Source organism: Lepidochelys olivacea (genome assembly GCF_965140295.1).
Source record: "Lepidochelys olivacea isolate rLepOli2 genome assembly, chromosome: 2".
NCBI classification, from domain to species: Eukaryota; Metazoa; Chordata; order Testudines; family Cheloniidae; genus Lepidochelys; species Lepidochelys olivacea.
Window position 1 is genome coordinate 221,366,496 of NC_140412.1, and position 12,672 is coordinate 221,379,167.

At 42.2% G+C, this 12,672-nt stretch overlaps 1 protein-coding gene across 6 annotated transcripts; it reads right to left on the reverse strand.

The window, feature by feature from the left end:
* Positions 1–2,078: 2,078 nt before the first annotated feature.
* Positions 2,079–11,570, reverse strand: TAC1 (tachykinin precursor 1). Of its 6 annotated transcripts, none has more exons than XM_084618579.1 (6): positions 11,452–11,570; positions 10,816–11,037; positions 9,272–9,368; positions 8,043–8,066; positions 6,379–6,432; positions 2,079–2,652 (listed from the first exon to the last, which is right to left on the reverse strand). In XM_084618579.1, exons 2-6 carry the CDS (start codon positions 10,936–10,938, stop codon positions 2,603–2,605), a joined length of 348 nt encoding a protein of 115 aa, XP_084474705.1. In that variant the 5' UTR covers positions 10,939–11,037; positions 11,452–11,570; the 3' UTR covers positions 2,079–2,602. The 6 variants fall into 6 exon arrangements, with proteins under 6 accessions (XP_084474705.1, XP_084474706.1, XP_084474707.1 ...); XM_084618580.1 differs by lacking the exon at positions 11,452–11,570 and adding an exon at positions 11,251–11,349 and having other exon boundaries at positions 10,816–11,034; XM_084618581.1 differs by lacking the exon at positions 11,452–11,570 and adding an exon at positions 11,172–11,231.
* Between the last annotated feature and the right edge of the window lie 1,102 nt (positions 11,571–12,672).

A 12,672-nucleotide genomic window follows, 5' to 3' on the forward strand; every position in this document is an offset into this window, starting at 1 on the left:
CCTAATTACAGGGACTGATTGTTCCTGATCCTTGTGTAAGGTGCTCAAGATGAGAAGAAAGACTCCTGCATTCCCCACATCTATCCATGCTAGGGCAGGAACACTCTAATCCTAAGCATTTGACTTCAATACTCTGAATATTTAGAAATTGTGAGTTGTACGTGCTGTGACGAGGCCTCAATTTCTGTTCTTTTTCCAATCTCAACTTGTCTTTTTACAAGGGTGAACTTCCTAATTCTTATTTTACTGCACAAAGTTGAATGAGAAGATAAAATGGGGATGACTTTGACTCTCACTGACTTCTTTCAGTGCTGCCTTCCTATACGGTTCTTTCTTAAGTTTCCTTAGCTTTGCATTTTATTGGGTAATGCCTTTGTTGACTATCCAATTCTGCCTGGGCAATGGCAGCCTGTCACCACCAGAACAGTTGTGTAGCTTTGTGTATATTGGAATGAGTCTTGCAGAAAGCAGGAAATTAATTATAAAGCAAGGCATGCTGCAATACAGGCATAGCTCTCTAATTGCTCTCACTAGCTGACATCATACAGAATGACAGCAGCAATAAATAGTTCTGTCCAAAGTCAAATTATGTTTAAAATTTAAGCTGCCCAGTAAAGGTGAATGAAAACAACAGGCAGTTTAGCCTAGCAGGTAGTATGTGGTTTAAACTTAAAACTTCCTTCTCCTTTAGATTAAGCTTCAGATAATGTACACTCCCATTGTTTCACTTACTACTACTAATGAATAAGTTAGAGGATGGTGGTGATAGAGAAGCAAAATGATCATTGTATATACCTGCTTCAGTAAACAAAAATCCAGGAGACAGTGTTTGTTACAACAGTGTTATGTTTGAATGGAACATCAAGATACCAGGTTCCAGGCTATGTGATAGAAGCACGTTTGGCTAGAGGAATATGCACAGGTTTGGGAATCAGGATCTCCTGCTGCCACTGACTTACTATGGAGTCTGGGGCAAATTGCTATGTGTAAAATGGGGCAAATATTTCTTACCCACCTTTCCAGTAACGGGGTCATCGGGAAATGGCATTTCCATCTATCCAAAATTCCACTATTTCAAAATTTGTCTTCATTCAACATCAGAACAAAATGTCATTTTTTAAAAATTTCCTAATAAATGAAGCTTTTAAAAAAAGTTTGTTTCAGATCAATAGAAACATTATATAAACAGAATTGAAATGCTTCATTCTGGTTTTGACTTTTAACATTTTTCTTGCATTTTCCATTTTAATATTGTATTTTAATACAAAAGAAAAGAACAATAATTTCAGAAGGTAAAGTTTCTTTTCAAAGTAAAAAATCAAAAATGCTTCATTTCAATTTTTTTCAAACTCAAATTTTGTCAAAATTGACACATTCCTGTGCAATGTTTCAATTTCAATAATGTTCCAACACAGAAACATTTAGTTAGAAAATTATTGACCAGCTCTATAAGGTGGCATTAGTTATTGGTTGTACAATACTTTGAACAGGTAAAACGCTAACTAAATGCTGTGTATTGTTTTCCCTGATGTGAGTGGCTTTTCAGCATTTGCTTTTGTGCTATGTAGAAGAGGAACACTTGAGAGAGCCAAATAGCCATTTTTCTTCTGTATAATTCACAATTTTACAGTTCCTGATTTGGTTAGGCCCTCAAGACGGAACAATTCTGTGGCCCCACAGTTGCAGAATCCAGGGGAGTTTGGCCATAGGACCCAATTCTACACACTACTGAGCTTTATTTCAATAGAAATTGAAGGGTCTCAGCACCTTGTATGACTGAGCCCATAATATATCAACTCAGGGGCAGCTGGCTGGAATCCCTACCGCTAAAAACAGAACTAGAAAGAATCCTCAAAGTTTTAACCCCTCCCCCCCATTAGAAAGCTTATATTTTGCCCAGCAAAATGAAGTCCTGTAATTATAACTGGCTTTCTTCTGCTCCTAGAGTCCAATATCTTTTCTTAGTTTGCATCTTATTTCAGATGATTCTGGGTTTGAAATAATTCCACCAGTCTACCCAAGGTATGTTGCAAAATCCCAAAAGTATTTTTTATTTAAAATGTTACTATCATAAAATTTCAGACTATGAACTGAAGACTTTGGATTCACATTCAAACCTCTTTTGTTTAAATAGATATATATACGCAGTCACAAAACATAAAACATGCTGCAATGATACAAATATATTTTTGATATGAAAATTACAGTACATTTTAAACCATGGAAAGAAATTGAGGCACTAGACTGTACATCAGTTCTGTTCTGCACTGGTAGTGAAGCGGATAAGATTGCTTTAAATTAACAAAATAATTTTATTTCCTTTTTTTGTTATTTGGTGAACATATCTTTACAGGTCATTTCAAATAATGTGCTTTGTTGTGAAATGTCACTGATTTCAGTTCCATGGGGAGTCTTTGTTTTAGACCTAAAACACACTTATACAACACGTATCGCTGCCACACTATGAAAAATAATCATTTTATTGAATTTACAACTCAAAAAACCAACAACTATTAAATAATTAGTCCTTACAGTGGATAGTTTATATTACACTGCATTGGCCATTTAAACAAATGACGTTTAATAGATAGATAGGAATGTCTTATTTACGCCTTCGTTCGTAATTCTGTGCTGTGTTCTTTTCAGAGAACCCTAGGGGAAAAAAGTGTAAGTGTTGTATAAATAGAATAAGCACCAGGAGTCATATAAAACATAGCAAGTTTTATGTATCACCACATTTCACTGTGTTGCACCATTTAGTTCTGAGCAATATATTAAGGGCCTGAGCCTAATGAGATTATCAGTACTCTCAACTCCCAATTACGTCAGTAAAAGTTGAGGGCTTTCAGCTCCTTTCAAGATTAGGCCTATATGCTTTATTTCCTCAATGCAGTTTGCTCCTGGAAGCTGTGTGTGTATGCTAGCTCCCCAGTAGTCTCAATCCCAGCCATTCTGAGGAGTGGGACCTTAAGTCACTTCCAGATTAGGGGTGAGCTATGGGGCTCACCCACAATCCACTGCAGATCTCCTAGGGTCTGTAATAGGTCATATCCATCTGCATGGAGGCTTTGAACCTCTGTGCTAGCTCCGTATGCTGGATGACCACCGTGGCTTTCTTGACAGATGGTTCGAATGGTGCCTTGCTACTAGGAATTCCACTGACCACTGCTGTCCCCAGGATCCCTCTGAAAGGAGGACCTTCTCACTGAGGCAGGTGGAAAACTTAAGATACCCTCAGGCACACCTCTCCTTGATACTCTCCAGAAGGCCAGCTGAAGGAACTATGTTCTTTCTCCTCAGAGAGACCTCCCACCCACTGCCTGCCCCAACACACTCCTGCCTCACATTTATCAACAAACTGTTTGCAGAGGGAATGGTGGATGCTGCTGTGAAGACAGCTGATCTCCCCTTCCACCGTAAGGGGAGAGATGTGTGTGGAGAGTCCTGGTCTAGCCTTTTGCATCTCCCATACTAGTTTTGCTTTTTTAAAGAAAAGCACAAACCCATAGGGTCTTTAGGATTGCTTTCCTGTCTTGCCACTGGCACTAATTTCTTCACATAGTGCCTCACAGAAGGTGGGAGGTCTCAGCTGTGCCATCTGCCTCTGTTCTAGAGCAGGTTTCCAAGTGGTAGCTGTGCTAGTCTGCATCAGCAAAAAGAATGAGGAGTACTGAGGTGCCTTGTTCTTTCATAGAATATCAGGGTTGGAAGGGACCTCAGGAGGTCATCTAGTCCAACCCCCTGCTCAAAGCAGGACCAATCGCCAATTTTTGCCCCAGATCCCTAAATGTCCCCCTCAAGGATTGAACTCACAACCCTGGGTTTAGCAGGCCAATGCTCAAACCACTGAGCTAACCCTCCCCCCTTTGTTCTAAGGCAGCAGTTCTCAACTATGGAGTGGGCCTCCCAAAGGGGGTGTGTGGGGGGGTGCGCATGCGCACGCCTGCAGACACAAAGAAGCAGGGTCCGATCAAATAAGTTTGAGAAGCCCTGTTCTAGAGGAATTCTTCAAGCAGCCATAAACCAAAACCTCTGCATCTTCCAAAAGTCTGTTTTAGGGGATTCATTGCTTTTCCTTTTTAATCATAATTATATCTGCCTCTAAGCCAGAAGGCTGTGTCATGGATCATGAGGGAGACCTTTCCCCCATTCTGACATCAAGAATATTCCTAGCCATGCTCAGTAAAGCATGCAGATGCATAACTATTACATGCAACTGCCTTGCTAATTTTGAGGGATCCAGTGCTGCACATCTTGAGTTATGACTCTGCTCCATAGGAGTTAAGGAAAAACCAAGTGAAGGCCCAAATTAAAGAAACAGCTTTCAGGGTGTGTCTAATTAAACACTAAAACATTACTCTCTGGTTAAGTTTTGATAATATCTTACTTTCTGCTAAAGAAATGCAATGGTATTGAAACAATTTTTATAGTGGGCTGCTGAAAACCACTGAACAAACTAAACCCTATATATGATGGAAACCACTTCAAGCCAGTGGGTGCTGCCATGCCCCCAGTACCTGCAATTTCTGTACCCCTTATCGGTATAAATTCCCCTGGCATTTATGGTTATTTAGTTATCATGGCTATCTGCAGGCCACTGATTTAATAGGTTTCATGAGGCTCTGAGTGGGTGCATGGCTCTGCCTGCATTAACTTTTTGCAGATCAAGGCATTACATATTGGAACCTGCTTTACTGAGACAGGAAATGTTGGGCAAATCACCAGGATTATGGTACCACGGGACCTCTAATTTAAATTTCCACCCACCAGAAGGGACATTAGCATAGCTTCCATACAAAGCCTCTCCTAATGCCAGGACTTAGTAATTTTCTGAAGAAACTGTATTAGCCAGCGAGGGGAGAAACCCAGCACATTTCCAACATGTAACTTTACTCTTAAATGAAGAAAATCTTCCTGAGGAACCTTTTCCTGATCTGTATAGGGGCAAACAATGTTGCAGTTGTGGTTGAATTGCATACTTTTTAACAGAAGCGTAATCAAACCTTTACTATTCCATCCTCATTTCCCAACTAGGCAGAGGAGTATATGAATGCTAAATTCTAAGAAACTGGTTTACCTATCAGGCTGGTATGTTACTATTAAAAAGCCTGACTGTCTACAACTTCATTATTCGTCCAGGTTATAGTTAACGAACCACATAGTTGTATTCTAACTATACCAGCAAATTTGAAAGTAATCAAAGAGGAGCATTTTACACTCACTGCATCTCCGATTTTCATACTTAAAATAATAAGGTAAATTTAATCCCAAAGTAAACTGAAGCAGATTTATCACTTGATGCCATTTGCTATTATAGCAGCAAATATGTATTACAAGTATATGTACATTTAATTACTATTACCCTCACAGTAAGAGCAACTATACTGAATTGCTCCTGATTCATGGAAATTTGCAAAACTAGTTAGGATATAGAGACCTATATTACATCTTTGACTACAGTCTAGTTAAAAATAAAATCACTGACAACTGTAATTACAGAAAATAGTTTACAATGTGCACCTGTGTAATATCAAAATGTTTGTGGCCATTTAACTTATAATCCATTTAACAAAACAGTGAGAATTATTTCAGTAGCTTTAAACAGGCATTAGATCACTTTAAAAAAAAAAAAATCTTTTTCTGGATAGCTAACTAATGCTTTGTGGATAAGGCAAGTTACAGCCAACTGACGACTGGAGTTATCCATATGCTATATTCACAATAAAAACAGGCAAGATTTAAGGGAAATGTAGATAATATGGGGAAATGGGAGGGAAAGTCATGGTGAGCACTTGTCTGCAATACTTTGGTAGTTTAAAGTGCTGCTTCACTTTGTTTATTGAGTCATTATTTGAATGTAAAATTAAAAGTTCACAAAAGTTGTGGCTGTTTAACAAATAAAACCTTTACACCTTGTGGCAAAAGGTGGGGCCACTTTTGATGGGAGGACTTTAAGCTCAGTCAGTAGTGTACAAGATAAAAACAGTTTCCCATTAAACCTCCAAAAGTCAGTTGGTGCAGGAGGTAGTGCACCTTCTACCTGAGGTGATCTAGGTTCAAATCCTCTGAGAACTGGAACAACATGGATGCTACAGGTCAGGATTGAGGGGCTTAAGCAGAATTCTTTAGGGAAATTTAGATGGCACCTATGAACTGTGCCTGGCTCAAGCTACTGCCCATCCTCATTTTCATAAGCACTGAAATGACCTTCAGATTAAAATATTTTTATTAAGCAACTTTTCCCCCTCTTATAAGAGCTCATCTGTCATTTATGAATTGCCTCACGTCAAGACTGCTTCTTCAGTTTATTGGGAGAGAATGAAACGGTAATAGTAGAATTAAGAGGTAGTTTTAGTCTTAGCCATTGTTTATACATACCAGAATTTAAAGATCTTTTGCCCATAAGTCCAACAAAGGAGTCTGTTTTATACCCTGAAAAAATATATTTGGGGGTGTTTTAATACATTTTCAATATGCAGTTTTTCTGAGGCAATTTGTTTTCATGAGACATACAAGGAAGATGTAGACTCCAAATATTCTTCCTACTTACTAAAGTTGATACCACTTGAAATGTAGTATAAATGGAGAATGCACATCATCCTCACCTATCTCATCGGGTCTGATCCAGAGCTAGTAAGTGCCTTTCCATTGTGGCTAAAAACAGACCGTGACCAGATAACTGATGCCAATTTTGACCTCATTGTAGTCCAATGGTAGAACTTCCCGTGACTTCAATAGAAGACTGATCAGGCCCTATAGCTTGACAGACTTCTGCTTCCTGTATCTTGGGTCTGTTGGATTATCTGTTCCATGAATTATTTCACATAAAATAATATGGACCAAAGGACTCTATGGGCCAAATTATGGAGTCCTTAGTCATGCTGGTTAGTCAAAGGACTACACAGAAGTAAATGTGTTAGGGCTCCACAGCCTGGCCTATACAGGATTTTTAACTTTTCTCGTGAGGCCACATTTTGCAGTCCTTATTCCATTTGTGACCCTGGAAGCACTCACTGAGGCTTGTTAAGAGTTGCAGGATTTAGCCCATAATGTATGCGGCACCTGTAGCAGTAGCTAGCCTGATTTCAAACAACGAGAGAAACACTTTGAAAAGGATCTACTTCTATTTTACTATTCTGATGTGAATCAAGTGTGCAAATTCCTCTTTGGAAAGAGTTTTATCCTGTATTATGAACACAATCAAGGAAATTACCATAAAACCTCTCAGAGGTCAATCTCTCTGATCTTCATAAAGACAACATTTGAAGGCTATAATTTTGGCTTCAACCAGTAGCTACATCTGGTTATCTGGCATGAGCTTTAGGATGAGACTTTTAAAGTTGTCATTCAGACAGGTAATCCCAGTGATAAAGCCGTTAGCACAGAACTCTGGCATGTTTTTAACCTCCTTGGATAGCTAAGGTCTCACAAAATCTAAAATCATCAATCTTTACTTATTAAAAGCCATGCTTTTGGATTTCATCTAAGCATCTTCGACACTTCCAGAGGGGGAAAAAAATACATCTCAGTGTGAATGATATGATTTCTCCTGGGTGACAGACAAGAATGAAGATGTCCACGCTGATTCATGTTGCCACTGATTCATCTTGGCAGGTGCACTTGCTTATGTGACAACTCATTCATCAGTTAGATACAATATAACTTAATTTAGAACATTGATATATCTCAAGTGTAAACTTTGGATCAGGAATCAAACCAGGGATCTGAAGTTATAGTTTGCTTGCTTCTGCCATCTAAATCCATGTATCTTGATTTTGGGAGTAATCCCATACTGACTGAGACAGCCCCAAAGAGGGGCTGTTCAGAGTAGGTAACCATGATCAAGCCTATCTCTAGTTATATTATTTGATAAACCCAGAGCTAGAAATATTTCTCTTCCACTCGGTTTCAGTGTTTTTAGTAAGAAACACTAACATTCCAAGCTATGGTGACAATAGAAACCTCAAAATTAGAACAATTCAGTTTCTCACTTTGTACTTGTTTAGATAATTGTTTAGGAAAAAAAATCTTTTCCAACTTACTTTTATGAGAGATTTGGCCATATCCTAGAGGAAGGGGGAAAAAAGTAGCTTTAATAGTGATAAATATAAAAAAGTGATCTCTATGAAGAAATAGAAACAACCTTGTAATCTGTATATTCCCAGTCTTGGAGAATTAGTGCAATAATTCACTGCCAGATCAATCATTGAGCTATACAGTATATTAATGACTAAAATATAATATCTTCTATAAATCAAGACACAATTAGTTAACTTTCATTAAGACTCAAAATAGTTATTTCCCCCGTTCTTAGTAAACCTTTTGAACTAGAAATCAGGACAATAATTTAAAGGCATATATTCCAGCCCACAAGACCTCATTTGATCATTTTCTTAATTGTGTTTACAAAATGTGTGCGCACTTAAGAATTGTTTACTATAAAGACCAAATCATATGTCCGCTGTTTTTCCAAATGATGGATTAATTTTATATAAAATAAAAAACACTTACAGTAGCTGGAGTACATTTAATTTATATTTAAGAACAAATTATAAAGTATTATAAAAGGCATGGATAGTTATGCTGAAAAGAGGTCTACAATGATGTACCTTTGAGATGGTCCTGAAAATAATCCGGACATAAAATGGTACTCAAAATAATTTATTCTGATTGTACCCTGGGAAGCAAAATGAAATCGGTTTCTACATCTGTGTGTTTGCTTTCTCTTAAAGCATTTAGGGTCAGATTTACATTTCATAGAATCATAGAATATCAGGGTTGGAAGGGACCCCTGAAGGTCCTCTAGTCCAACCCCCTGCTCGAAGCAGGACCAATTCCCAGTTAAATCATCCCAGCCAGGGCTTTGTCAAGCCTGACCTTAAAAACCTCTAAGGAAGGAGATTCTACCACCTCCCTAGGTAACGCATTCCAGTGTTTCACCACCCTCTTAGTGAAAAACTTTTTCCTAATATCCAATCTAAACCTCCCCCACTGCAATTTGCCAGGGGTGATTGTAAGTCTCACTCATGACAGAAAAAAAACTGAAACAAATTCCCATTTTATCCTCATTACCTCTTCTTCAAAATGAGTTGTCATAAACTGGGCGCAGTCCAGTTCAAAGACACTACATGAACCGAAATGCCTATAGTGCCTCCCCAATAGCAGAGAGAATTGAACTGTGAAGTGGTTTAAAAGGCAGGAGGCTAACGGACCCCTAGGTTCGGATGTGTGTAAATCAGTCCTCTAGCACAGAAAGGGAATGCAATCTCACCAGCATCTCGTTTGCCCATTAACCCGTAGAACTGCTGTGGTCTGGGTCTCCTGGCAATTCTCTGCAGAAAGTGTTCCAAGGGTAAGGGCAGCTCCTCCTGAAATGTAGAGGGGAGTGTCAGCATTTTACGCAGCACAGCCCTGGAGATCCGGGAGGGGGAAAAAAACCCGGGGAGTCCCCGGAATAGCATCCAGCAAATTAAGACTAGGCCCCAGCAGCCCCGTTACAAGCTTCTGGCTGCCGGTCCGTGCTGCACCGGACACGCCTGCTGCCTGCCTGTGGACTCTGCACCGCGAGTGCTTGAGAAGAAGCGGCTGTAGGGTAAGGGCAATCTGAACCGGGATCGAGCCGGAGCGGCGCCTTGCTTTCCAAAAGGGGGATTTCGATCCGTTTGGATTCTGGTGGCTCGCCTGGAGGAAAACTATTTTGTGCGTGCAGGTCCGATCAGGGTTGGGCACCTTCCCCCGCCCCGGCCGCCTCAGCTAGGCTGGCCAGTGCCAGGGGAACCGCCACGTGCCCGGGCTGCAGGCCACACGCTTTGCGGTAGGCGCCCGAATACGCGGCAGCGGCCGTCTGGCAACAGGTGTCCGCAGAGGAACGGGGACGGGCCAAGAGACACGCGGCGAGCGCGGGGCCCAGCGGCCCCAGGGGCGCGGCCACGCCTCAGAGGAAGGAGGCCCGGCGCGGGGGGACGGGCATTTTCACTCTCGCTGGGCCGGGGCGCCCCCGCTGGGTGTGGCCGGCGGCGGAGCCGGCTGCTCGCACGGAGCGGGAAGGAGGCACGTGTCGCCAGAGTAGGGTCCTGTGGCCGGGTTATTTTTCAAACGAGTCCACTCGTACGTCCCGGGGAAAGCGGGTCGGTTGGGTTATTGCACGCGGAGGCAAAAGTTACCTTGCCGCGGCACTGCCAAGTGTGGTCCCCGGCTCGCCGCCAAGCCCACCCCACAGAGGGCCACCCGACTCGGCCAGACCTGGGAGTAATGTCCCCGCAGCGCACACGCCCCCGTCCCCGTCTCACTGCGGCTGCATCGCCCCGCTCCCTCCCTGCTCGGAGCTCCCCGTCTACACGTTACGGCTTCAGAGCCGCCAGCGAACTGCGTTGGGAGCGAGGTGATTCACTGCGTAACAGCTTTCCCCGAGGTCACTCGGCTCCCTTCCCTTCGTGAGAGCAACGACTCGCAAGCTGCTCTCGCAGAGGGGGAACCTCTGTTAAACCTGGTGTGAAAGCGGCACGCAGTTACCTGGACCAGAAGCGGGTTTGGGAGCCACCCAAAGACAGCAACCGTTTAACGCGCTGGACCCGCATATTAAAGGGCTAACTGCTGGCAGTCACCCAGCAATTCATTGGCAGTCGTCACCTCTCGGTCTTAAACGGAAATGGGTTGTAGCGTTTATAAATTAGGAAATGTAACGATAAGACACACTGCAAGACAAAGATCAGAATCCTCTCACCTGACGGGCGCCCAAAGCTCATGCATTTACTTAGAAAAGCTGCCCCTCGACTTACTTGCATGAGCTGAGCAGTTCCAGGCTTTCTAGCTCACCTTGAGTTGGTCAGTGTCGGACCAGTCAGACCAGTAATTCAGATCATCATTGGCTCCGATTTCTTCTGCAAATACTTGCGCTGAAATTAGGAAAAGCACTGCAAAAGCGACGAGGATTTTCATCTTCGCCTCTCCTCCTGCTAGGCAGTACCCCTAGTGCGGTGGGTGGGTGGCGGACGAGTGTCCCGAGCCGTCCGGCCAGTTGCTCGAAGTTGCTGTCTGCTGTAACAAAGAAAAGAAAGGCGTGAGTACGGCATATAACTCCTCTCCCCCTCCGCATCCGTCCCAAGAGGAACCGCGCATCTCCGCATAGACAAGATCTAACGAGCAAAGCAATGGGCAGGAGGAATCACCACCTAGGTCCTAACAACAGAGTCTCCGCACAGAGGAATGTGCTACAGCGGCTGGCGCGTCCCGGGGGCTGAGCGCACTTACTGCAATGGGGAAACGCGACGCTCTCCGCGGCTCTCTCCTAGCGTGTCTGAATGCATGCCCGAGAGCTCTCCAGTTTATATACCTGGAGATGGGGAGGGCCAAGGGAGCTTCATTTGCCTAAATCTAATTACTTCCTTGTAGTTATGTGAAACACGTGACAGCCCCCCCCCCAGCTGTACTTTGCGATCAATAGTCAATTACTCTGAGTATCCCTTCCTTCCTCTTTCCCTCTGACCCTCGGAAGGAGCCTTTCCTTGGAGGTGACCCCTTGAGTGTCCGTGTCCACCACAGACTACATTCCTTTTGGGTTTCAAATGACGCAAAGTCTGCGCAGAAGGCGCCCATCTCCAACCCGCAACTCCTGCCATCCGCTCAGAGACGGATTTTGATCCACTGTCCCCTGACACCAAAGATTAGTCATCAGAGCAGAGCAAGTGACGCATTCAAAGCAACTTCATGATAATATTTCACACGTCAGGGCAGGTGCACTGAAAATGAGCTGAAAGGACCCCTAAGTATTACTACAAGAAAACCGAAGAATCACTTTAAACACTTGAAAATAACGCCCATGCCCGGCATTCCTTAATGAAAGCTACAATTAATTAGGAAGCTATTACACAACAGTGTGACTCCTCTGTAGAACATTCAGTATTGATCACCTAATGCAAATTAAAAGGAATGAATCCTGGCTTCTTGTCATCTTGGATAGCTCAATACACATTAATTTATCAGGGGATTATTGCATTGTCCTCAGACGCCCAGTACAGGTGCAGGATCTCTTTCTGTTGGTACTTTGGAAGAAAAGACATGGAATGGAAATGATGAAGATTTAGTTTGCATTAAGGGTCAGATCCAAAGCCCTCTGAAATCAATGGGAACCTTTCCATTGACTCCAGTGATATTTGGATCAGGTCCTTTTACATCTTTAGTACATCAGATGCATTTTTCTATAACACATCTCTTGGAAAAAATGTTTGCTCTGTTTTTTTGTTTATCTTTCTTTAAGGGACACAGATCTGATAATAGATTGCATTTAACCTCTGAAAAGGATGTCAGATGTAGGGTACCCACTGAAAGATTTGCTGGCAAGTGAAAGCAGTACAACAGAAACTTCTTTGGGCTACAGTTCTTCATTTTCCAGATTCTCCCGCTCCCTCTTTTCTGTGGTTATAAAAGATGTGGTTTTGAAAGTAATTTGCACTTTACCACTTTGGGTGTGAATTATGGTAAGAGATGATTATACCAACAATAAAATTGCACTGATGAGAAACAAGTCCCTACAGAAAAAAAATTAGCTTTTGCTGGGATATTTGACTGCAGCTCTTACCATCTCCCGCTCTCTCTCTCTCTCCCCTAATTGAAACATTGCTTATTTTTGTGCATGTTATGGAAATACATTATCTTGCCTTTATGTTTAAACTA